This window comes from Netta rufina (genome assembly GCF_964035555.1).
Source record: "Netta rufina genome assembly, chromosome: Z".
NCBI classification, from domain to species: domain Eukaryota; kingdom Metazoa; phylum Chordata; class Aves; order Anseriformes; family Anatidae; genus Netta; species Netta rufina.
In genome coordinates, this window is record NC_140126.1 from 15,275,665 (window position 1) to 15,303,182 (window position 27,518).

General features: G+C 36.3%; 1 protein-coding gene across 1 annotated transcript; it reads left to right on the forward strand.

Annotated features, from left to right (window-relative positions):
* Window positions 1–167: 167 nt before the first annotated feature.
* On the forward strand, window positions 168–26,930 carry IL31RA (interleukin 31 receptor A; the record flags this gene model as incomplete). The annotated part of the gene is made up of 15 exons (XM_084305664.1): window positions 168–222; window positions 2,299–2,595; window positions 3,911–4,031; window positions 6,994–7,178; window positions 9,186–9,337; window positions 11,789–11,954; window positions 13,639–13,721; window positions 14,242–14,458; window positions 17,046–17,228; window positions 18,420–18,521; window positions 19,533–19,679; window positions 22,240–22,380; window positions 23,665–23,758; window positions 25,265–25,343; window positions 26,133–26,930. 15 exons carry the CDS (start codon window positions 168–170, stop codon window positions 26,760–26,762), a joined length of 2,652 nt encoding a protein of 883 aa, XP_084161790.1. The 3' UTR covers window positions 26,763–26,930.
* Between the last annotated feature and the right edge of the window lie 588 nt (window positions 26,931–27,518).

The window sequence follows — 27,518 nt, forward strand, 5'->3', positions numbered from 1 at the left end:
AAAGTAAACTTCAATCCGAGTGAATCATCATTAACTCTTACATAAATGTTTGCAAAGTATTAAAGTTACAGGGACACCTTTACTTGAAGTATATCATTTTTATGTATATATTTCTTCCTTTTTTTTTTTTATGACAGTGTTTCCTGCCCATAGTTTATGAAAAGGAAATGTTCAACTGTTGGATTTGGATGTTCGTCTTGCTCTGCGGAAGTTCTATAGCAGGTTTGTTTCCTTATTACTAGCACTTGTCTTGCCATAAGAAAATTTTTTGAAAGGTGTCTTTCACCAAGTAAAATGTCCAAGCATTATTAAAATGAAAAAAATATATAATTAAAAATAGAACCATACTGTGCACATTAAGTAGTGTACAGTAGTGTGAAAAATTAATTTATAGCATTCTTGATCTCTTTGTGGAATGCAAATTATGATTGTTGCAGCCTGGATTTGTTTTCTTTTGTGTTTTTAAAAAAGAATATTTTAAAGCTTACCTGGGTAACTCTTTCTCTGCTGCACAGGATATAGGAGGAGCCTGCACCAGAAAGTCGTACCATACATAGTTCAATTCTTGTTAGGTTGTCAAGACTGTTAACTTTGAAGATCTGTAAATGGAACAAATTAACATTTATGTAACATGTGAGCACTAAAAGAGCAGTTAATGTGTGCTGCTTCGGGACAGGTTTAGGTCACATATTACTTTTTTCATAAATTCATGCCATGACCACTAACATTCTTATATTATCCCTAATTTTACAAGTTTCTTAATGGTATGTGAATGTCATTTTTAAAAATAAATTAGGCAGCTCCACTGTCAATTGAAGCTTGCGTAACTGCTGAAGCTGGGAGAAACACTGTAGTCCTGCTCACCTTCTGCCTCTGGATCTCCATCTCCTTCCATCGCAGTGCTTGTTTGTATGGCCGGTTTTGAAGTGGTTACAAAACCGATCTGCATGGAAAACTATGTGCATTTTCACCAAGCTCTTATTTTTCATTTGTTTCAGTTTCCCTGTAGTTCTCTTACACAGTTAGGCATTCTGACATGGGAAGGGAGTAGCACCAGGGTGAATCAGTGACATGGGGATTAAAAATGCTGCTTGTGACAACAGTGGCACTTTATACCGATTAAGTTGAATAGTATAGGTTAGAAAAGGAAATCACAAGGCCAGACTGAAATAATGACTGATGGTAATTGACAATTCAATGCAATTTGTCGCATATAATTTAACACACAACAGTAGTGTATTACATAATGGCATCTCAAATTGTTTGGGGATTACATGGAAGAGGGGATGCGTATGTTTGCAGAAGCTTAAACTATATGAAGCAGGGCAGCTGAATGCTTATATGTGATACACAGGAAACTGTGTAGCAGTATGAAAAACAAAGTTATGTTTTATTTAATTAATTTGAAATTAAAATAAATTACTTTGAAACAAAAAGACAGCAAAAAGATAGACAGAATCAAATCACATAAGGGTTAAAATACACCAGAAGAGAATTAGCAGAAAACAAGGAAGAAAGTTTAATATTTGGTTTAATTTCTTAATTCCAGCAAAACAAAATTCTATGTTTGAAAGATGTTCTTTTGTTTGTTTTTTATTTAGCAGATTTATTTATGAAATTTGGCTCCAAGAAACAAGTAGCAACAGTAAAATAGATAAAATAGCTCCTTGCAGGATTCCTTTGGGTGATTCTTACACTTTTTGAGTTCTCTATGAGATCTTTGAGTTCATTCCTTCACCCTCCTTCTGTGTTTTCCTTTTGTGTACATTTTACATACAATTCCTGCACTGTGTTTGAGATTTTAAATTCTGTGAAGGGTAAAATCCTAATGAAACATTGAAATATACTGCAGCCTGGTTATAGGTTTTAAACTTAACAGTTTGATGTACTTCCTGACATACTCAATAGTAATGATACAATGAAATTGCAGGTGTACTTTTTATATACAGGTTTTTAAAAACATTTAAATGGCAACAGCCTCCTTTCTTCATTTACTTCTATTAAGGAACATACGAGTTGAACCTTCTCCACTCTATCTGGGAAAGTATGGAAACATAATTCTTATACAATACCTGTATTAAGATAGTAATTTGTAAAAACTGAGTTTACATACTCAGTATCAGCAAAATCTGATTCAAGGGATTATCTGACAATTTTATTTGAAATCCATTTGAAAAAAAATCAAATTAAATGATGTGTAGACATACATGTATATGTTGATGGCAAAATAAGGTAGCATTTTTTCGCAGGTATGTTGAAAGGATCTAGGTAATGTGATATCTTTAATTTTGCTTTTAGATGAAAAATCTATCAGAGATGCTGACATTTTTCCTTCATCTCCTGAAATTGAAAGAGGATCCACCCTGAAACTGTTTTGTGTTCTTGGAAAACACTACACGCCTCAAAGAAATGCAAGCCACATCATCTGGAAATTAAATCATGAATTGATTGCTCAGGAAAACTATAACATTGTGAATGAGACTGTATCTAGTGTAATCATCCATAATTTCACTTACAACAAAGCACATGTGAAATGTTTCATCAAGTACTTAGGCAAAGAACAACTTTTGGTTCACACAGAAGTTAAATCTGGCTGTAAGTAGAAATATGGGACAAAAATTTTAATATTTTTGCGTAACTTACTGTCATGTTCTTGGTTTTTTTTTTGGACCTAGTTTTGTTTGCTTGTTTGTTTGGCTTGGGGCATTATAAGACCTTTTATTCAAGTATCTTTTTTTTTTTTTTTTTTCCTAAACTAAAGCATGAAATTTTTGGCAATCCTTATTGATGCTAATCCATAATCTGACCCTGATTTGACCAGCTAAAGCAGTGGGCGGTTTTTGTTGAGTTCAGAGACAACTAGATCCTTATCTTTGATTATTTCTCATGTCTAGCCTAGCCAACTTAAGCCTTCTCAAGGGATGATTTCCTTTCCAATCCTCTGTTCCAGAAAAATTATAATCATAGTCTCATCTGGAGAAAGTTGCAGGATAAATATAAATACTACTTCTCTATTTTACTGAGCAGGTTAAGTCCATTTTATACTAATGCATGCATGGGGATTCCATTCTAGTAAGGAAGCGGTAAATGCAGAGAAATAAACCCACAGAATAAAGAACAGCAGAAAATATTGCTGGTTTGCAAAGTGAAGTGTGCTGTAAGCAAAAAGATCTTTTTAAGAAATGTGCTAGGTAGAACAGTGAAGAAGCCATTTCTGCAAAATAATACTTCTGTCAGTGTATTTCAGTGGGAGCAGTTCTCTTCCTTTCAACTCCGATTTCTTCTAGTGAGTGAAGTCTGTGTTTAACGCAGGTATCTTTGAGGGTGTTACATTTTTATGGATTGTTTCCTTTGTGCCATCTTGCTTATAAGTGAAATTAGTGGTTGCTTCAAGGTCACATAGATACATTTTCCAGGAAGTTGTCTTCCGCAGTCTGAGGCCATCCAGGCTTCTTAGTTTAGCAGTTTTAGTAAGGTATGTGGCAAGGTATTCTGAGAAGGAACCAAGAGGAGCTTTATCTTTCAGACAATGCTTGTACATTTTTGCTGTATCTTTGTTTTCCTGCTAGTGGCTGGACTGGTGTTTACCTACAGACACTTTACAGGGAGTGTATTTAGACATTCAGGACAAAATATATTTTGTTTTGATATGTTTAATGAACTACTATAAAAATACCTCCAGGCCCATTCAGTTAAGTACTTTCTGAGAATCAGTTGGAGCCAGTCTTCCTGCTTCCCTGGGGAAAGAAGGAATGGTTTTGGTTTTGTGAAGAGTTTTGAGGGCAATAAGAGAAAAAAAAAAAAGGAGTTCTGTGAAAGCCACATAGTGAAGCTTGGCCTTCTGACTAACATAGTAAGTTTTATATTAAAGTTGTTTATAAGAATATTTTTTTCTCCTTGGTCATTGTAGTTCCACCAGACACGCCAGGAAATATTTCCTGTATTTATTACTTTAATGTTGAACTTACCTGCAACTGGACTTCAGGAAGAGAAACAAATCTTACAACAACCTATACTCTTTACAGAAAAATGTAAGTATTGGATGTATCAGGAACTGGGGTGCTGGGGTAAGACTGCTATCTCCCTCCCCATCATATTCTCACTTCTGTTTAAAATAAACCTGGAAGCATCATGTAGTTCGGTGTCATGGCATTCCTCAGTAAGCACAATTTATTTTGGATTGATAATGGTTAAAAAAGTTACAACCTGATACTGTTCTAGTACTCTGTGTAAACATAATGAATGCTTTTAACTCAGCACACAACTTGTTGTTGGAATTGATGTTCCCCTGTTTCCCTGAAATACCATTATTAACTAGGTCAAACTGAGTAAGCCTAGGTACAAATATAATCATTTAAGATATTCTACTGCTGAGTCAGAATGGAGGCACTTAGTTGGACTGTAACCAAGAAACTTACCAACTGTCCTTGGTTTGAATGGGGAAAGATGCCTTCTTCCCCAACTTTAAACAATTCCCCCTTAAAACCATTAAAGTCCCTGTTGTTCTGTCTAATAATAACATATACAACAGTTTGTACTAAGGTGTTGCACATAGGGGTATTTCAGATTTTATTTATTTTACATTAAATAAGTTTTCAAGGTGCTTTTCTAATTCAAAGCATTTTTTGTAGTATAGTACTCTAAGGTATAGTGATTGACAACCAGACCTCTCATCTGAAGGCTGTTTTAGGGTAGGGGAAAAAATGCAAACCGTAAAGTATAATGATGAGCAACAGCAATAGCATCTGACAGCATTAGGCTTTAACCTAGTAGTCTTTGGAGTCATACTGTCTCAGTGAAAGAATCAAGAGTTGTCCTTTTTGGTCTGCTCATATCCTCATATCTGGGGATTTGCATTTACAAATACAAGTTATGCAGTCTTGTGCTTTTTAGCATCTTCACAACCCCATTATAAGAGAAGAGTTATTTGATTCTTTCAATTTTAATTTTAGATTTTGCTTAGGAGCTTACTTTTTCATAAGTTACTGTGAAAATAGTGAAATCACTGTTGTTTCAAGGCAAATCTCAAGATACAGTTTTGAAGGCAACAGCACAGATTTTATCAAATACACTCGTCAATGTGTTTTTCATAATATTGCTGCTTGAGGCTGTAGATAATATGCTGGCATGAAGTTTTCTAAAATGCCTAAGATGTCCTTGAGAAATGGAAGGAATGTAGACTCCAAAGGAAATACTTTCTTATTGTAAGTTATATTAGCATATTACATCTTTTTATGCAAATGGAAGGACAGGAAGATATCTTTAGTTTTGTCTCTACTTTAGGCTCGACATTTTAGACCACCTTTGTTAGGTAGAACTTCCTACTGCTTCTAGTGTTTCTATGTTTTGTACCAGTTGAACACGTGAAACCATAAACTGTGCCAGATGTTGAAAATAAGTATTGATACTGTTCCTTCCTGTACCAGCACAATTTTTTCTTTAACCACACAGTGAATTGCAGATCTATTTCCAGTAAAATCTAACCATTAACCATCTAGATCAATTTCCCTGTTTGTGTTACTATATGACTACTATGGTGGATTTACCCAGCTGGGCAGCTGAACTACACCACAACTGCTCTCTCACTCCCCCTCCTCAAATGGAAAAGGGGAGAAAATATGTTGAAAAGTGAATCAAGGACTGAGATAAGGACAGAGAGATCACTCAACAGTTAGCATCATGGGCAAAACAGATTCAGCGCAGGGAGACCTACTTATTACCTATTACTAAGAAACTAGAGGAAGCAGTGAGAAACTAAAAGCAAACCATAAACGCCTTTCCCCATCCACCCTTTTCCACCTCCTCCCCTCCAAGCAGCACAGAGGAACAGGAATGGGGACTGTGGTCAGTCCCTGATGCTTTGTCTCTGCTGCTCCTTCTTGGTCCCTCTCTGCCCCTGCTGCCCATGGGGTCCCTCCCATGGATGCCGTCCTTCCCCAACTGAGCCTGCGGGGGCTGCCCACGGCAGCAGCTCTTCAAGACCTGCTCCCACACGGCTCCGTCCCACGGGGTCCATCCATCCCCCAGGAGCAAACTGCTCCAGCACGGGTCCCCCACGGGTGGGGGCAGCTCCCCCCAGCCCCCCTGCTCCTGCGTGGGCTCCTCTCCACGGGCTGCAGCTCCGGCCCGGGGCCTGCTCCTGCGGGGGCTCTCCATGGGCCGCAGCCTCCTCCAGGCCACATCCACCTGCTCCACCGGGGGCTCCTCCACCCATGGGGGGGCTGCAGCGTGGAGATCTGCTCCATGTGGGACCCATGGGCTGCAGGGGGACAGCCTGCTCCACCAGGGGCTCCTCCACAGGCCACAGGGGAACTGCTGCTGCCTGCCTGCAGCACCTCCTGCCCTCCTGCTGCACTCGCCTGGGGGCTGCACGGCTGCTTCTCTGGTTCTCTCACATTTCTCATCGCTCTCTCCCAGGTGCTGTTGCACAGCTGTTCTTGGTTTTGTTGATTTCTCTCCCCCGCCCCGCCTTCTTCAATCTTCCCTCCCAGAGGCCCAAGCAGTGTCACTCATGGCTCGTCTCTGGCCAGCAGCAGGTCCGCATGCTATCTTGTAGCTGTGTCATGAGGCATGTGTTCCTAGCTGTGTCTACATACATATTATTAAAGGAGGTCTTGTGTGGAGTGACTTGATTATTTCACTGCTCTTTGATTTTAATCTAAAATAATAATAACCTATGAATCCCCCATTAAGTCACTTTTACTTTTCATTACTACTTGCTGTCTTACTAATGGCAATTAAAGCTGAGTCCCTGTGGGCTATACATATGCATAATTTATTGGGTTTAGTTTTTATAGAGTGAATGCAGGAGCAGTGCAATTAGGAAAGAACGTTTGTTTGCATGCATGTATTACCTAAGGAGATTTTTAGTATTAAAAAAAATCCTGCATCCTCAAAAACATATAATAATTAAATCCCAACCTAATAATCAGAGTTATTCTGAGAAAATCTTCTAACGGCTAACTCCTGCTATTTTTCTCTTTTAATTTTTAGTAAGAATACACAAGGTCTGATTCTGCCGGACTCAGAGTTCTCCAGCTGCCGAAGCAAAACCGAGTCATGCTCATTTCGTCACCCAAATATTCCATTTAGTAATTATTTTTGTTTTCAAGTGAAAGCTCAAAATGTTTTGGGTGAAGCTATATCAGAGTGTGTTCCTATTACTATGGAAAGCATAGGTAATTAAAAAAGCATTAAGTAAAGGTGGCAGCGCAGATTATGTTGAACTGATGGCACCTTCACAATTCTTTTTCCCTTTCTGTAGAATATGGCCTAGAGGTCTCTGGGACAAATTCTGTATGTAAAGTTAGTTTTTGTAGAATGAAAATATGAAAATAGTTTTTTTTTTTCATTGTAAGTTTTGACACAATTATTTAGGTTTCATTTGTTTTTAAATCGGTTTGCTTTTGAAGTACAATCTCATTTTAATTGCTAGTTAAAATTCATAGAATCATAGAATATCTGAGGTTGGAAGAGACCCACATGAATCATTAAGTCCAACTCCTGGCTCCACCCAGGACTACCTAAAAAAAAACACATAAAATTACAAAGTTTATGAAATTATGTGTGTTATTAAGTACTTAAAATGTTTTATTCCTCCCAGTTTTTATTTTGTTAAAATCTGGGTGCTTCCAATTTAGTGAAGCAAATCTCCCATTGTATTTTAACTGTTTGCATTTAATGTGTAAGATTCTTTGAACTGCTTGTAACAGGCAGCAATTTTCAGCAGTTTCTTCGGTTTACAAAGAGGTGATCAAAATGATACAGTTGTAGTCATAACATGGAGTAGGTACCTCAACAGTGTTTTAGCTAATGTCTGCAGTAGCCATTGTAAATTACAAAGTTTTTTAATTATTAACAAGTAAAGGCTTTATACTAAAATTATTTGTCAAACAAGTGGTATTTGGACTGTGCGTATTTTTGAGTGGTACTAGATGTCAGTGCAGTATGTGGCTGTAAATGAATCATATCCTATTTGCAGATCTGCCCATCATTTATTCTGCTGTTCTACTTTCTGGTTAGGAAAAATAAATAAATCACCTATAATTCTATTCTGTAATTCCTGGAAGCAATGGTACTGTTTTGTCTACCTCTTCTCCCTCTGTGCTTTGCTGCATTTTCTTCTATTCATTTTGGTGGAGTTAAACAAGATTTTGGTATCAGACAGGTAAGGTCAGCATCGTCACTCTTCCCTGCAACAATGCACATCCCTCTAAAATCGTTCTTTTCCCGATGCATGTGGCAGGTTGTGGAGTTGCATTTGATTTGCTGGCTCATGTGAGATATTGGTATCAAGGGTGAAGCTAGGCTGACTCCCAGCTAGAAGGCTTTCCCTGAGCTGTACTGTGAATAACATAAGCACAGTAACAGTAGTGTGCTTCTGTTCGCACCCTGTATGTTACATTCAGCTCCTCAGTACTTTACAGGTATCCTCGAAGCAGCTGTGTGTACTGCGCAAGAAGTTGTATGAGGCACAAGTTTTAACTATATTAAAGAAGTGTAAAGAGCCAGTTATCCTAGAATCAATGCAAAGAGCTCAAAAGGCTTAGTAGTGCTCTTTCAGAGGAAGCCAGCATAATGCTTTTAGCTGTGTATTTTTGGTGCAGCACTCTGTCAACTCTCCAGCCCTGTGTTCCTTTATTCCTTGTGTTCAAGCCTGCTGTGGCTCCTTGTCACTTTCCATATCCTCTGTACCAGCCATCTCTTTTCTCAGTGCTAATCTATCCTTTTCCCATTGTCTCCTTCACCTTACTGCACCTTCAAATCCTTTTCAACTGAACTCTTCCCTCATCTGTAATTAGGGCTTGACCTTAGCATTCCTGCCCCACTTCTTTTCTTCTCCCTGCTGTTGTCTTTGAGAAGAGACTCTGGTAGTGTTCTTCAGCACTAATACAGACAGAAGAAATCTGCACATCTATTTGAGAGTGTGTTTGTCAGCATGAAATTAGTTGTGTGCAATCTCCCTTACAGATAACTTCCCATATGTAGAGTTAAGTCTATGGAATCATGTATGAATTCTATATGTGAATATGTGAAATCAATATGTGAGTATCATCATGTGAATTCTCTGCTGGAATGTACATTACCAGGATAGTAGTTAAACTTCTTGGAATGCATGTAGACCAATTCTGAACTTGTATTCTGAACCCTTTTCACCTGCTAATACTTTTCTTTCTTAATTCTAGAGAAATTTGAACCTCCTGAAATACTTTCCGTAAAAAAAATTGCTGGTATAAAGCAGTTGCTCACAGTAACCTGGAAAATACCTGAGGATATTATACCTGCACAATATTTAAACTGCCAGGTTCGATATAGAAACTTGTATTCAAACTCTTCGGTAAGCTGCTTACATTTTTTTCTGAATGTGGACTTGTTTGTGTCTAATTTCTTAATGTTATAGAAAGCTGTATGTAAAAGAGGGAAGAACTAATTGGATATAATGATAAAAGCTTGTCATTTCAGCAGAGCATAATTAGATATACATGATCTTAAGTTCATTGTTTTGTTATATAGGATTAATTTTCTCTCCTTTTGATCAATGTCTCTTTTGGTACATACCATACTTCTGAATATTTCTGTGATAGGCTAAGGTATGACCGGTTAAACACAATTGGTGAAATTATTTTATTTTCCTGTTTCATCCTGATGATGAAAACAGCATTTACTCCCCACTACAGTAATTGAATCAGATTAAGAGGGACTAATTATATATTAATTTTCAAGTATAAATTTTGCAAGATAGAAAATGAGGGAAGTTATTTTTCTGAATCTACCTTTCTGACACTTAAATGAAGGAGTGTTGTAAGAAAACAATTTTATTTAGACTATGGCTTCTTTCAGATGGATTATTCCAATCCTTTTCAGTATGGAAGTGAATCCATTTCCAGTCATACGATTTCCTACTTCAAATTTAAAAATAGGTCAGGTTCTTTGACCTTTTTTTTTATGCTCATTAAACTGAGGTGCCTTTCTTGGCCTTGGTTATTAATTTATTTTTAACATATTATAAGTTTAATTCTGGGAGAGGAGAAGAAGTCACCAAGGTAACTAATCGTAGTTGTCAGACCTAAAGTTCCTGATGCTGAAGTGCTTTTTAATTAGCATCCTCCTCATGTTCTTATGGCAAACATTTTTACTGTAGTCAATCCAATGGCAATGGCCAATGAAGACAGCATCAAACAATCAGTTAGATATAGAAGCCATTTTTCTGTCTGTTGGAACAAGTATGGAAAAGAAAGATTGAGCAAATGACAGCTGTTTTCTTAATCTTAAACCTTCCTACCCCCCCAAAAAAATAATAATAAAAAAAAAATCAGTACTTTGCTGTATACTGTAATTATTGAGTTAAAAAAAAATAAAAAATTACCAGTTTTTCTATCTGCATGCACTAAGTTTATAATTAAATATTGTTCACAGCCATTTGGCAAGTAACAAAAAGCTAGACTGGGATATTTGCTGTTCTACTTAATGTTCTGCAGGAGATTAACAATAATTTTGAAGTTCTTTTTGCTATAGGTTGGCTAAGAAGTCTTGTTATCTACCAGAGTGTTGTAGGTCCATGAATTCATTCTCACTGAAGTAGTTTTCTATTTCTGGCAATCAGTTTCTTATGATCAGGTTGGACTAAAAATTTCAGATATTAGAGATTGTTTTATTAAGCAGTGTGCTTCTTATTCCGGTGTTTAAAGGAGTGGTGCTTGCATTTTGTTATAGTATGATTCACTTTTTGTTCAACTGGTAGAAGGCAAGAATTTTTTTTCACAAATTTTTGGCAGTATTGTACACTTACATGACATTACTGTTTAAAATTGGCTCCCAAGAAGGAATCTCCCTTACTCCAAAGCTTACTTACCTTTGCTGACATTGTAGAATTTAGGCCAGCTTGAAAATTAATTGTAGCCTGTTTCAGTTTGAAATTGGAGAGCTTATTGATCAATTTTTGCATTTTGGAGGAGAAAACACTAATGTTACTGTAGTGATTCTACCCCTTGTTCTGTACAGGAACACTTAAATCTTTCCGTAGTGCCTATTTTTTGCTTCTACTTTGTGTTGTCAATCCAGATGGGTTGATACATCAGATCTAATATTTTCATGTCTCCTTTCACTTTTTGTTTTGGAACAAAGATCTAGTTTCCCACTTCAGTGGGACCTTTTTAAGACAAGAGGAAGTTACTCACCTTGTCCTTACTTTTCCAAGAAGATATTGCATCAGTGACTTCTCATGCTTTTGTCTTCCTTCACCATTGAAAGGCGCCATTTTCCATGCTTTTTTTTTTTTTTTTTTTTTTTTTTTAACTTAGTACCGGAATTTTATATTTTCTAATTTATATCCTGCTGGCTCACAGACTCAGGTGATCACTGCCTCCCCGGGGATGCATCTGCTGTAAGGTGCAAATTACCTGTGGTGATCATTGGCTTTAGCAGTCCTCAGTTACTTCCCAGTTCATAGAATCATAGAATATGCTGAGTTGGAAGGGACGTCCAAAGATCATCGTGTCCAACCCTTGGCACCACACAGGTCTACCCAAAAATTCAGACCATATGACTAAGTGCACAGTACAAACGCTACAGTTCCCTGCTGCTGGGAACTACGGTTATCCAGGACCTCCTGCACCAGCACAGCTGCTCTGCTGTTGCTTGTGAGCTGCACACAGTTCAAGCCACAAGGTCAATCAGCCCAGACCTTTGGCTGAAACTTCTTATTCTGGAATTTTACAAGAAGATGTTATGAAGAAAAATGAAATTAAAAGGAAAAAAAAGTGATTTTTGTTCATGCATCTGCTTACAGGAAATTGACAATGTCGCAGTGACTTCTGAAGAGAAAGTAGTATCACTTAATCTCACAGGTCTGTGGGACTCCACAGAGTATTCAGTTGCTGTTCGGTGTATTGGTGTTGAATCAAAATTCTGGAGTGAATGGTGTAGAGAGAAAACAGCAAGCACAGAGGATAAAGGTAGGGTAACTATATTGTGTGCTTTTCTTTGGGTATTCTTTGACGAATTAGGATTTAATAATAGCAAACAGTATTTTCACCATATTCAATCTATTGAATTTATAATTCTGTTGTTTAAGCAAAACAAGCATGTATTTTATTTAAATATAGAAGAAGGAAAACTAGAAGACAGATAAGGAGAGAAAGAGGTCTGAAAGGTAATTTAAATGCAAAAAATACAAGGCTAAGGAAGAAAATGAGTAAATAGGAAGAGAGGAAGAATTAGGGTGTACATGGAGAACGAACATGTGCAAAGTAGGATAGTAGCAGAAAAGCAGTGTAGCAAGTATGTCCAGCAACATGAATCAGAGAAATTAAATTACCAGTTGCAAAACAAGATAATGTGCTTTAACCCTGGTTGGCAGCTAAGCACCACACAGCTGCTTGCCCACTTACCCTTCAGTGGGATACAGAGGAGAATCAGAAAGGTAAAAGCAGGAAAGCTTGTGGCATGAGACAAAGACTAGGTAAAGCAAAAGCTCTGCATGCAGGCAGGCAAAACAAGGAAGTCATTCATGATTTTACATCAACAGGCAGATGTTCAGCAATGTCCAGGACTGCAGAGCTCATAATGTGTAACAGCTTTTGGGGAAGACAATGCCATCACTCCAAATGTTCCCCCCTTCCTTCTTTTCTCCATAGCCTTTATTGCTGAGCACAGTGTCATATGGCAGGGAATATTTCTTTGATCAATTTGGGTCAGCTCTCCTGGCTCTGTTCCCTCCCAGCTTATTGTGCACCCCCAGTCTGCTCACTGGCAAGGCAGCAAGAGAGAAGTAAAAATGTCCCTGGCTCTGTGTAAGCACTACACAGCATCAAATAAAATGTTGGTGTGTTAGCAATATTATTTTCATCGTAAATGTGAAATACAGCATCATCTGAGCCTTTGTGAAGAAAATTAACTCTATGCCAGTCAAAACCAGGACATAAGACTAGAAAATCATCTCTAAAACTTAACAAAACAAACCAGAAGGAAGCATATGTAAAGAACAAGAAAAAATTCTATGAGAGATGATACATAGGTTTAGAGAGAACTTTTTAATGTCCAAAATCTTAAAAAATAGAGCCTAAATAAGTGACTAGAACATTGATAAATTTGAAATTATTACATAAATCAAGTATTTTTACACACACAATGAACCTTTCTTAGCTCCTCTTTCTAGCACTGTTTACTCCAAAATGAACCGAGCTATTAGAGTCTATCACATATTCTAAGAACAACAACAAAAAAATTTAATTGCTATTTTATGTAATGTTGTCAGTAAATGTACCATAGTCGTCTAAGGAGATAGTACTTCCTCTTTTTTTTTTTCCTTAATCTCAGTAATATGTCTGTCTTTGGTAAAATACAGCAATTAACAACAACAAAAAAAGATGAAATAAATATTCTGTGAGTGTTAAGTGGTAAGTGGTTTCAGAAATCTGAAAAAATATATGTATTTTGAAGAGGGAAGTTGCTAGCTGCATAAAAAGGGAAAAGCTGTACTAGTTAGAGAAAAAAGGCACAACATTAGAAATAGAAGTAAAGTGCTCTTTTTAGTAAGTTGCTCCCAGACTATTTTTGAAATTCTTTGATTATTTTTTTCCACATTATGCTATCTTTGTAATAATAACAAATTTCAAGATTTTGTTTGTTTTTGAATAGCTCCCTCAGGAAAAGTGGATTTGTGGAGGATAATTGAATCTTCACACCCAGCTGGAAATAGACCTGTACATCTTATGTGGAAGGTATATATGGTTTTAATGAATTGATAATCATATACTGCAGCTGGTGGTTAACTGGAGTGTTTTAGTGTTGTAGGACATATAACCAGTGGGGGGATTTGTTGTCATCAGGAAAAAAACACCTCACTGAAATAAATCAGAACTGAAAAGCCTTTTAAGAGTTACACTCTTCTATGATCTTGTAACATATCTTCTTAGAATGAAATGTAGTGTTCTGAAATGTTTTTCAAAATAACATTAATAACAATCTGGAAATAAAACATGCTAAGTGTTTCCCGGATTGCTGTTCTGAAGTAGTGAGATGTTCTGAGGAATCCATATTGAGAAGCGAAATAATGGACTTTCTTGTAAGTTAGACTATGTCTTCATTCAAACAACGCAGACATTCCACCCATCCCTCCCACCATATCTTTGTAGCATATGTATTTTTAGTTTATAGAGATTCAGTGGTCTTTAGTCAAATATATAGTTTTGATAATACAAATAATGCTGTGAAACGCTTACTAATACATTTTTTTAATAGCTACTAGGCAACATTCCACACCCTGGGAGAATTCTAGGCTACAAAATACAGTATTTTCCAGAAAACAATGCTGCGCTTCAGATGACAAAGATCACCACCAATAAGAAAATTGTATTACCTTTAAAAGAAGAGGCATATATAATATCTGTTACTGCCTATAATTCTGCTGGAAGTTCTCCTGCAGCTGTTTTGAGGATTCCATCCACTGATGAAAAACGTAAGATTTCTAAGTATTGTGATAGATTTTTCTCTTTACAAAGAAATTATCTTCTTGATTTCTGTTTAAGTTCTGTTATAGTGGAAGCAAAGTGGTGTTAAGGACTTTTGTCTTAGAACCATATAGAGAGTCGTATGATGTATAAAGATATGTATAGTCCATTACTATTTACTAGAACAATATTATCTCACCGGTTGTCATATTTTCTGTCAGATGTTGTGTATCTGATATATTTGATGTATCAGAGTGTGTATTGATCTAATAATCTTATAGACGATTATTGTTTTAACTTTTGTTTTAACTTATCACTGTCAAAATACCAGCATTTGCTGATGTGTTATTAAAATTTGTCACATTACTTTCTGTTTTGTTGGTATGTTTCAATCCTGAATATAAAATTATATTCTCAGCAAACTATATCTCACCTGTCTACACTGCCATAAAACTGGTTACTCCATTACATCTAATAATGTTATTTAAACAAAGATGTGCTTGATAGAAGTCCATAAGATGCCTTAACGGAAGCAGAGAGAAACATTGTCTTTATTCTTACTTTGTATATATTCCCAAAGTAACCGATTCTGCCCACTGACACAGACACAAAGCTGCATTGCTCTAGCACAGCAGCTTTGTTCTTTGGCTTTTATGCTTAATTCTGATATCTCTGTTATCCTTGTATTGCCACATCTGGCTGCCTACCCATGATCTGGGAGAAAAGTTGCATTTGACACACTGTTGAATCACTTCTATATCAGTTGTTTGTGAAAAAAGTAGAAGTGCCCCTCTGGAATTGCTCAATTAAATTCCAGTCTAATCAGAAAATTGGATATGTAGACGTGATGTCATCTTGTCCTGGCGGTTGCTGACTACCTCTCCATCTGATTTTGTATTCCTCAATAAATGTATCTCTCTCTCTTTTTTTTTTTTTTTCCCCATGCTGTGACATGATTTTTTAAAAAAACTACATATATATATATATATATATATTTATTTATTTACCTTGATGTTGCTAGGTCTTTTCTCCTTCTGCTCTTGGCTTGGACTGGCGTACATGTACGCTTCGTTGGGTTAGAAACTGGCTGGATAGCTGGGCCCAAAGGGTTGTGGTGAATGGAGTCAAGTCCAGTTGGAGGCCAGTCACTAGTGGCGTCCCCCAGGGCTCGGTGCTGGGGCCGGTCCTCTTTAATATCTTCATCGATGATCTGGACGAGGGCATCGAGTGCACCCTCAGTAAGTTTGCAGATGACACCAAGTTAGGTGTGTGTGTCGATCTGCTTGAGGGTAGGAAAGCTCTGCAGGAGGATCTGGATAGGCTGCACCGATGGGCTGAGGTCAACTGCATGAAGTTCAACAAGGCCAAGTGCCGGGTCCTGCACCTGGGGCGCAATAACCCCAAGCAGAGCTACAGGCTGGGAGATGAGTGGTTGGAGAGCTGCCAGGCAGAGAAGGACCTGGGAGTATTGGTGGATAGTCGGCTGAATATGAGCCAGCAGTGTGCTCAGGTGGCCAAGAAGGCCAACGGCATCCTGGCTTGTATCAGGAACAGCGTGACCAGCAGGGCTAGGGAGGTGATCGTCCCCCTGTACTCAGCTCTGGTGAGGCCGCACTTCGAGTACTGTGTTCAGTTTTGGGCCCCTCGCTACAAGAAGGACATTGAGGTGCTTGAGCGGGTGCAGAGAAGGGCGACGAAGCTGGTGAGGGGCCTGGAGAACAAGTCCTACGAGGAGCGGCTGAGGGAGTTGGGCTTGTTCAGCCTGGAGAAGAGGAGGCTCAGGGGTGACCTTATCGCTCTCTATAGGTACCTCAAGGGAGGCTGTAGCGAGGTGGGGGTTGGCCTGTTCTCCCACGTGCCTGGTGACAGGACGAGGGGGAATGGGCTTAAGTTGAGCCAGGGGAGTTTTAGGTTAGATGTTAGGAAGAACTTCTTCACTGAAAGGGTTGTGAGGCATTGGAACAGGCTGCCCAGGGAAGTGGTGGAGTCACCATCCCTGGAAGTCTTCAAAAGACGTTTAGATGTAGAGCTTAGGGATATGGTTTAGTGGGGACTGCTAGCGTTAGGTCAGAGGTTGGACTCGATGATCTTGAGGTCTCTTCCAACCTAGAAATTCTGTGATTCTGTGAATTGCAAATTGCATCTGTTACCTCTGTTCTACAGGCTGATGGTTCACTTTTGCTTCACTGTCACTCATTATGCTGCTTACTTGTTTTATTGTTTTCCTCTTGCCTTTTGATGCCCCGATCAAAGCTTGCTTATATGCACTAGCTGCAGCCAACAAACTGTGAAATTTGGATCCCAAAACAGGGACCTGTCATTGATTCTGTACGTGTAAATCTCTATAGGTATCACCACCTCATTTTTTTTTTTGGCCCCCCTCACCTTCTTTTAATTGTTAAAATTCTTACATGCTTCATTTTAAGGCATTTTGAGTACATTTATGTGAATGTATCTATAAAGTCACTTTTTGTTTAACCTTAGCTAAACATCATACTTTCTAAAGAAGCAACCCCAGGTTGCTTTAACTAAACTGTATTCTTGCTGCAGTTTTTACAAAGATAGAATTGCTGACATTTTCTGTTAAATTTTTAGCTCCTGAGATTATTGAAACAGTAAGGACCTTTACAACAAATGAAGAAATGATTGTGGAATGGATAGCCTCTGAACCAGAAGTAACTGAATATGTCGTTGAGTGGTATGAGGAGCTGGAGACAGATCCTTTCAGTAGATCATGGCAGTATATATCAAATTCTACAAAGTGGAAAGCTAACAAAAGTATGTTCATTTACAAGTTATGATTGTAACAACATACAGATACATAGGCATTTATGTATATTTATTTATAAGTAGACCAGAAAGAACAAAGGGAGATGAGCTTGCAAGCAACTGTTTTAAAAATAACATTTGCATTATTGTTCTGCTTTAAGTCAAATAGATCACATTCATACCTGATTTAACATATGTGCTTAAAGGAGCAAAGGGAACAAGATACCTAACGTTAACAGGAATTGAGCATCTGCATTCATATCACCCACATCTGAATGTCTCCCCCTTTATCCTGATCTGGAACATCATACTGTAAATTGTATCACATTATGCACAAAATGTAATATTATTGAGATTTGAAAGATTGTATAAAATTTAATATTAAAGGTTTTGAACTCATGCAGCTTTCCTCAGACCATTAAAAAAAAACAACCTTATTTCATGCTTTATTGAAATTCCACCAGTAATTTAATAGCATTTTTAACTCTCAGATTTTCACAAAATGTGCAAGATGGTGTTTGTTTTCATATTAGATTAGGATACAGGTTTCATGTTTAAGCAATTTGGTAGGTTGGTGGCCTAGCATGAAATTTGCACTGTCTATTATAACAGAAAAATCTGAATTCAAGGGAGAAGTTTGTGTCTTCACATGTTTTAGAGAATAAGAAACCTACAAGAGAATTTCAGAGAGAATTTTTCATTAAAATAAGCAAATGGAGTGACTGATCAACTTGGCATGTTATATATAATCATACAATCTTTCCTGTCCCTGGAGATGTTCAAGGTCAGGTTGGATGGGGCTTTGAGCAACCTGATCTAGTGGGAGATGTCGCTGCCTGTGGTGGAGGGGGGTTGGAACCGAGTGCTCTTTAAGGTCCCCTCCAACCCTGGCCATTCTATGATTCTATGATATGTAATCACATTTGTGTTAGGACCTAAAGCATTCCTCAGAGGTTTCAGTGGCCTTATAATGCACTGATAAAGAGGTGAGGAACTGCTCACCATTTTCTAGCAGGGGCTGACTTTTTTTTTTTTAATTGATAAACTCTGAATAGTAATGATCTGGCTATGTATGTAGTTTCCATGAAAAATCAGCGTGCAGAGTACATGTTATAAGTACAAAGGCAAAACTGTAAGCCGTATTATATCTATATGTTTTATGCGGAGAACTGTGAAAGTACTCTTTCATTTTTTTTTCAGAAATCTTTAAACCATTTGTATGCTATAACATGTCAGTGTATCCTCTTTATGGCAATAAAGTAGCAGCTCCATATTCCATACAAACTTATGTTCAAGAAAAAGGTACGTATTTCATGATGTTGTGAAAGGTATGCTGTAGTCTGTCTGTTAGGTTGTATTTTCTTTGATAAATTAGGTACTGGCATTACTGAAGGACAGAAGCAGATGCTGAGGAAGGTTCAGGTACAGCTCTGCTTGAAAGTCATCCATTGGTTGCAATGCGTATGTAGGGTATACAACACACTTGGAAAGAGTATAGCTAAAAAGACTTTTATTTTATTTTATTTTATTTTATTTTATTTTATTTTATTTTATTTTATTTTATTTTATTTTATTTTATTTTATTTTATTTTATTTTATTTTATTTTATTTTATTTAACTGGCATCTCTTAAATGCTGCAGCTGCATTTGGATATATAAGTACACTTGATTTTAATGATGCAGTTGACTGAGCTAGTTGTGCTCCTAATAAAAGAGAGATTCTACTCACAGAATAAAATTAATAGTTTGAAAAGCTTGCTTTTTGTCCCATTGTATAATATTAGAGAATATGTGCTGTCCTGGATATAAAAAAATGGTAAGGACCCATGAAGTTTATGGTTGAACAGAAACTGTAAATGAAATAGCATTTCAGAGGCAGGAAGGGAATATTTCTTTGTAGAAGTTTAATGTGAATGCAGTGATATTTACAGGCAGCTGCAAGAATCTAATTTACTGACAATTTTAAGATTTTAGGTGAAAATTTTAATGTCTGTGCCTTTAGATCTGTGTAAATGTGCACACACATTTCACAGTATATTCTTGTTAGTTACTTGAAGAGGTAATAGACTGTTGTTTGATAGAATAATACTAGCACAACTTGGTTTTGAATGCTTTCCTGGTCATAGTGAGCTGTGACAGTATTAAAAGTTGACAGAATGGGAAAGAGGATAAAAGTTTGGGTCTATGTCAGAGCACTAATAAGACATTTACTTGTACATTTGCTTTCTTAATATTCCTGGTATGTGTGAGGTAACATATGGATAATGCTGTGACATGTAGACAGTTTTTCTAATTTATGATGCTTCTGTGCAGAGCCATCAGAAGGTCCTGTGGCTGATACAGATGTTCTAGGCAAAAATGAAGTTGTAATAAAATGGGAGGAGATTTCAAAAGATAAAAGAAATGGCTTTATCACTAACTATACAATATTTTATAAACCTGAAGGTGGAAAAGAGTTGAGTAAGTATACATTAAACATCAAAGATTACAACAGGGCTATGACAATCTGCTGTCTGATTATAATAATTATTTTTGTAGCTATTAGCATACTTTGTTATTACGTATTTATATTTTACATTTTATACTTTGTTATTATGTATTTGTTACATAAATATGTCTGAAAATACTGTTACTAAAATTTGGCTTACATAAAGGACTGATAGTTTTAGCTGAGATGTTGGAGAATTCTAGTGAACAGTCCTTGCTTTAATATTGCATGTTTATTCTTGCTTGGTTTCTTTGTCTGTTTTGAATTTATTTTGTACAATACAGCTTTCTGTTAGTGAATCTTAATAGTGAATCCCTTCTGCATCTTTGATGGGATCCAGATCTGCTGAATCTTCAGTTGTTAAACTTAGTGTGTAACAGCATTGCCATTCCTCTTCTTTTTCCTCAACTTGGATGGCAGCTAATATATGAGAGACTTTTTACAACCTGTTCTCCATAATGTTAAAAAATAAAATAAAGTTTATGCCAAATTAGAAAGTATTATTTGCCAGATATTTGTAGTTTTCCACTTTTACATAAGTATTAGTCTCTTTCCTTCTTCAGATCTCTCTGTCAAGACACACATTTGGAGCCAGTTGAAAAAAATTGTAGTAGAGACAGAGGAATTAATCTGCGGTTAGAATAAATTGGCAAAGCATAGATTCTGTGCCAATTCAAGAATTTGAAGCACTTGAGGGTTCATTAAGTTTATAAGTTCCATGTTTGTCCTTGGAAGGATGCCTTTCCCAAGTCCTGAACTTCTAGAACAGTATGGTAGAAATTTACTGGTAGAATTATTTTCACAGTGGATTCAAAATAAAAACAAAGTAGCAAACAATAGCCAAAAAGCAAAAACAATCTGCCAGGAAATAATTTCTATGGACATAATTTTTTAGATTAATTCCTTCAGATGAGCTTAATGTTTTGAGTTTGATATTGCTTTCCTGCTCTGTAGGCTGGTAGCACACCTTTTTAATAATCGCCTATATCAAAAATAGCATCCATGCAAAGTGTCAATAACCAGTATAATCCTATCTATTCAGAACATCTAGCATGAATCTCAGCAGAATCTTTTGTGAGACTTGTTTCAGTGATCTAAATTTCTTCTTCCTGAATAGTTTATCAAGAGTACTGTTGGATCATTCAATGCCTTATAAGTTGTTCTTTTTCCTTCTTTGTTTTAGACATCACTGTTAGCAGAAACCTAACATCTTTCTTTAAACAATCTCAAATTTACAAATCTTGACATCTCTTCAGTTGCTTCTGGATAACCAGTTCAGAGCCAGGGCAAGAATATTTTTGGTAATTTGTAAGTTAGAAAGATGAAGCTATGACAATTTATGTCAGATTTAGTCTTCTACTTCCTTGCCGTGTTAGTTCCTGAATGTGTTAATGCTGAATGTTTTGTGCAGGGTCATCCTTAAGACATGCAGCCTCAAACAAAGCAAAATTTGTAAAGCATTGCAAAGCTTCTCACGTGAAACACTGTGCCCATTTTAGGACATCGGATTAGTTTCTTAAGGAAAATATTACTAAATAGCAACTCATGGGAGTTAGTCTTAAAAGGCAAAACCCAACTGTACTGTCGTTTTTTGAGGCTTCCTTGATATCACATCTTTTTGTCACATCTAAGAGAGAACTTTGAGTTTGCGCAAAGGTGATTTCATTGATGGCCTTTTAACTCCAGAACTGTACTTTTCAAACCTTGATTTAAGAAAAACTTTGCTCAATCTCAGGGTATGTTGCAGTGTATCTATTTCCTGAGCATTTCTTGGCTGAGCTAAATGGTGATGTATTAGCTTTGATTTCATTTATCAGAAAATCCTTTAATTTCATAATACACAAACATGTTCTTAATTCTGTTGGCAGACGTAAAATGTTACGATATACATGTATGTCCTGCTTAGAAAAAGTTAAAGTAAAACATATCATACCAATTCCAGGAATGGACAGGGTATTCGAAACACTGAGTTCTATTCAGAAAAGCATTTGGAAACTGGAAAAATTGTGTTGCTTTTGGCTAACTTCCTCTAATTTTATTGGAGTGATACTGCAGTGCTGGTAGGCTGCATCCTTTTGGATGATCAATGAACTAAAAATATAGTTAAATTTTATGAGCTGCAGAAACACAAATTTCACCAACTGTTTTCAATTTCTTTTTGAGTTTAGGTTCCACAGGTTGTAGAAATAAATTTCAGAAGCCAGTGGTGTTTCTTTTTTTGGTGTGTTTTTTTTTTTTTTTTTCTTGTGATAAAATACTTTAAAATGTTTTAAATTTAGCAAATAATTAATGTGATTATTTTTAAAAGTAACTACATAGCGGTTTGTTTTTTGCTCCAAACAGTTAAGTAACATCAACAAGCATTGTTTGATAACAAGCATTCTGCCACAGTGACTGATAGGGTCACTTTGTCAAGTTGTTCAGTCATCTTTAAAAACACTCTGTGTAACATCTTTGTAAAAGATGATAAATAAGTGTACAGTTCTGATATAACACTATCTTATTTTTTTTTTAAATCTTTTCCTAAAAAAGATGAAACGGTGAACTCTGATGTTCTGCACCACAGACTGAAGTCCTTACAGGCTAATACACAATACACTGTCTATATCATGGCAAGCAATAGAGCTGGTGGAACCAGTGGAGAGCAAAAAACCTTCAAGACTTTGAAATTCAGTAAGTAATATTCCAGGTTTGTTACTGTTATTTTGAAAAGGAGTTTTGAAGTAGGAAATACAAGATTACAAGATTTCTTTGTTTAGGCATCTGTAAGAGTTATTTTTATCTATTTATTCTTTTTAATGGTTGTTAAGACAAGGAAGATTGACCAACACTTGCTGAATTTAACTCAATCTCATTGAACATCTTTACAGACTAAAACCTCAGGATAAGAGATCAAAATGCCAATTCTTTTTGCTGTCAGTAAAACCATGGAATACTGTGGATCTTTGGGGGATCATCGTATTCTTTGTGTGCCATCAGTTATGGGATAGAGCACCTTACAGTTTTTCAAAAAGCAGATGTTTTTGAGTTACTAGAATTAGAATAGCTGTGCATTGAGCCAGATTTTTAGTGTGGAGATTGGTGTGACGATTGTGTGCTGGTACTTCAGACACTTCCTCTTTCCTGCTTCTGAAAGAATGTTTTCCATATTTATTAATATTCACAGTGTTGGCTGAACTGATATATGTAAAAGTACAGGAGCTAAACAGGTCCTTGAACAGGTCATGAGACATGAAGCTAATTCCTTTTATTTTTTTTTTTTTCAGCCTGTAAATTCATCTTCTAGTTTGCCATTCAGAAACAACATAGGTTAGGCTGTGCTGAGTTTTGGTCTCTATTGCTATCAGGACCTATGTTGGGAGGTACTTGGAAGCAAGGTTGGCAATCGGAACAGTCTGTTTCAGTCATGAGAGTTAACTGTATTTTATTTATATTTAAAGCCAACCTCTGGCATTAAATTTAAAATCTATTTTGTACTAACAGGTAGAAGTGGCACTGTACAGCAGTTTTAGGTGACTCTAAAACAACTGCCCAGAGAGGTATTAGACTTTGATAATCAAAGATTGGTTTGGTACTAACACGGACACTAGACAACCTGATTCTAATTTCTAAGTTGGATATGGTGAACTGCATATGTCCCCTCCCATCTGATTTATTGTGTGATTCAATTAAATGAAGTAAATTTTAAAATCTGATACATCTGTTCCTGAGATATTTTGAGAAGTTCCAGCATAGGCCGCTTTTCTGGCTTAGTAACTATGACTTGTTGGATGCAAAATACTCATCTTTTGACACTTTCTACGAGTATGGCAGTATTCCGAGTAACTTTAACTAGTTTTGGCAAAACTTTTAAAATGGTGCTAATTAGGTGGTTGATGTTGAAAATCAGCTGTCTTAATGGAATACATAAAGAAATTATAAACATCTGTTTGTTTGTTTTTTTTTTTTCCTCGAAAGATAAAGAAGACATTATTTTCATTGCTATACCCGTTGGATTAAGCATGTTCTTTCTGTTAGGCCTTTGGATAACATGCATTTTGAAAAAACACGTGTGAGTACATTTTTCATCTTCTGAAACTGAATTTAGTCTTTAAGTGTAAAAAGCCCATTTTTAAATTTATTTTCTAAATGCTTCTGGGCTGGGTTTCAAACCAATGTCAAATTAGAAAATAGTGCTAATGGAGTAACAACTGAAAAAGCCTAAATATCTTGTAATTGTAGTTAATGTGCTATAGTCCAAAAATAAATATTAATTTTAGAAAGTGCAGTAGATGGGGAAAATAAAGGATAAATCGATTTACTTGTTATCTGTATCAGTTTATAGCAGATGCTACATGCTAGTTGCAATTCTGTGGTCAATCAGGTGAGGGGAGTGCAGTTTAAGTCAGATACTGAAATAATAATGCCAAATAAAGCTGACAGAAATCTTCCTATACTTTCTTAATATATCTGCAAGTACACCACTAGAGCATGTTTCATGTAACCTGTATTGCTTAGCTACACTAAGATTACTTTCTTTACTTTGTGACTGTAAAGGAGTCATTAAGAAACTAAAAATTTCATCATGTGAAGCATTTGGATGATTGATCCATGAGTTTGCATCCATTATCTGTGTATGAAATGTAATGCTTTCATCTACTGTTACAGATGTCCCCTGCCAGATTTTAAATTGCTCTCTTGGAGCGTGGGGACACTGCAAGATCCCAAAGATAGCTGTGATGATTTGTTAAGGTTAAAAATATGCTTTTATGTAGCATGACGAATGACTGGGTTGTTGGGCTGAAGTTTAATCATAAGCTTAATAATCTTAAATATTTGGGGAGGTTCTTAGCTATGAAAACTGATAAGTTGATATGTAAGTATAGTTGATGTGATGTGTCATTTCCAACAGTTTTCCGTCTTCATCTGTATTGTATATTCTGATTTTTCATAAAAGTAGGAAATGATGCTTTGATCCTGGAGAATACTTTGAGATGTACTTTAGTGTTAATATTATTGTGTGGATTGAAGTGCAATGTAAAAAGTCAAACTATGACCAGGTTTTCGTTCGCTTATTAAACGTAATATGAATGATTCATTTTGTTTCCTGTTTACTACTCCATCAGAGTAGTAAAAAGTGAAGCTACAGCTTCATCTATTGTGTTTTATCTGCTGATGAAATAAGAACTAAGTGTAAATTTAGTGTGGTGTAATGTTAGGGACATTTTCACTAGAACAAAGGTAGCTTTTCACTGAGGAGCTACCAGAAACATGATCACAGCAGCTTTTACATACAGCCTTTTTCTGGCATACTATTATTTAAACTACCACATGTTCAGAAAGTTGACTATGCATTAACAAATCTTCTGCAATGTCTCTGTAGAACAAGATTTTTACTTGACATCTTTTCTAATAAAAATTGATGTGAGGGAAAATGATTTTAATGAAAAGTACTGTGTTAGTATAAGAAAAATTTCCTTTGTGAAAGTTTGGTATTTTGACCTCTTTGATTTTTGTTCCTTTAGTTTTTAATAATCTATTTTTCATCAGTTGAATAAACATTATTTCTCAATATTAGGTTTAAAAAGGTTTGCTGGCCTGATATACCCAACCCTGCGGAGAGTGTTGCTGTGGAATGGCCTCTTGATGCATCCATGGTAATAGCTGACATTTTATTTATTAAAGAAGGGATCAAAGGGACGGAAGACAACTCCTTCTCTAACATTAATTTTATGACTAACTGAAAGAAAAAGAGTATTTGATTTCATTCTTTTAAGTATTATAAAATGCTCTTAGTTATATTTCAAACGAGTAGAAGGATGCATCTTTATAAAGTATAGTAATTTAATTCTTACTTACATGATAACAAGAAATAATGTTTTGGAATTATGAAGTTATTGGTGTACATGGCTCATAAAATACAGCCAATTTTTCACAGGTTATTGAGTCTATTGACTCAAATCACCACATCTGGATATTTCCTCCCTTCTCCACAAAAAAAAGTCTAGTACAAGAAATAATCAGATTTGGTAATCCTGAGGTATACAGTTGTACTAACATTTACATGTTTTTAATTTATTGATATTTATGCTTGTTGAAGTTCTCATGATTATTTGAATGGAGTTGATCAGGACTCTGTAGAAAGCATAATCTGTGGAGAATGGGATTTAAAATTTTGTCTGTAAAAGGGTTATTTAGAGTGGAAAAAATGGAAATAGTTCAGGTTCCATGATATGAAAGTGTTTAACAAATGGATAGAACAACAATGTAATTTTTAATACTCATTTAAATATAACTGCATCACAGCTGAAATGCACACTAACTCTTTATTAATATACTTTTAGTTTTAAAAGTTAAACAGATCAAGTGCAAATATATATTAAAAGATCTTCTGATACATTATCTGTCTTTATGTAACTTTCAAATTCATCTCTTTGCACCGACAGAATAATTCATTTTTGAAGGGAGTGACATACGAGGATAAAACCTTAGGCCTGGAGGACTTAAATGTTTTGGAAGATTGCTTTCCTGAAGAAGATCATGAAGGATTATTGCTAATGAACTGTGAAAACCATGTTTCTGAGTGTACTGATACTAATGCAACAGCCGTACAAAATATCTCCGAACACAAAATAACTCTGTTAAATGGAGAAAAAAAGATACAGTATAATGAAGAAAATGAAGTTGCTAAATGCCTTTCACCATCTATGCCTTATGTAATTACCGGTGAAGATTTCAGAAGTCAAATGCATTCAGCTTTGATACCAGCCAAGAAAATCCAACCCATAGAAATGCTGGAAGACGATTTACGTGAAACCCAACAGATTTCAGTTAAAAATGAAGAAAGTGATAATGAAGAAGTTTTAAAGCTGGAAGATTTCAGTGAAAAAACATTGTTCAACCCATACCTTAGAAATTCTGTTAAAACAAGGGAATTTCTGATTTCTGAGAGCTTGCCAGAACCTAGTAAGAATGAACCCAAGAAGCAGCCAACTGTTTTACCTGCTTTTCAACAAAATGCTGTAGGACAATCCTATGTAACACTGGACATGGTTGGTCTGGCCACAGCTCATTAGCAAGAGAAAACTTCCCGTGTACAAGCCCATCTTGGCAGTGCTGCTTTTACGTATTCGTATATGCTAACCTGGACGATCATGGTTCCTTTGGATGAAATTACCCCATTTCTTTGAACAGCTGTGAAGTTATCGGTGCACTGTGTTTATACCTGCTGAGGTTTTAGTGTTGTGGTGTTTTTTTATTTTTATTTTTTAACCATGTAGATGTGTCAGTAGTGAGGCAAAGGAGGTAAGGTAACTTCTTTTCTTAGTTCTTAATTTTGATTTCCACTGTGACAACATCCAGCAGTGCAAATTGCTCACTGATTTCCCCCCAGGCAACCAGTTGCAATGACTGAGCACTGTTAGGGCAATGTGCACAAACTTGAGGGGAGCCAGTATTTGCCAAATACTTCCTTAAGTTACATGAAGTAGAACTGCTTTACTATTTTTATCCTCCCCCCACCTTGTTTTTTATCTGGTTTTATGTGTAGCGTTCCTCCTGTTCTGCAAGTAGTTGGCAGACTTCAGTAATCATCCTTCTGCATCCTGAACACTGAATCAGCAGTTTGGCTCATAGTTTCCATGTCTTTACTGAGGGGATATGTTGTGTATACGCTATTGATTTATCAGCATTTTGGGAAATACAGGGTTATGTTGGCTTGCTGCCTTCCCTTTCTCTTGCTTTTAATCACACTCCGTATTTTGTGCTACCTCTGTTTCCTGCTTATTCACCACTTTTTTTTCTTTTTAATTTAATTTAATTTTTATTTTTTT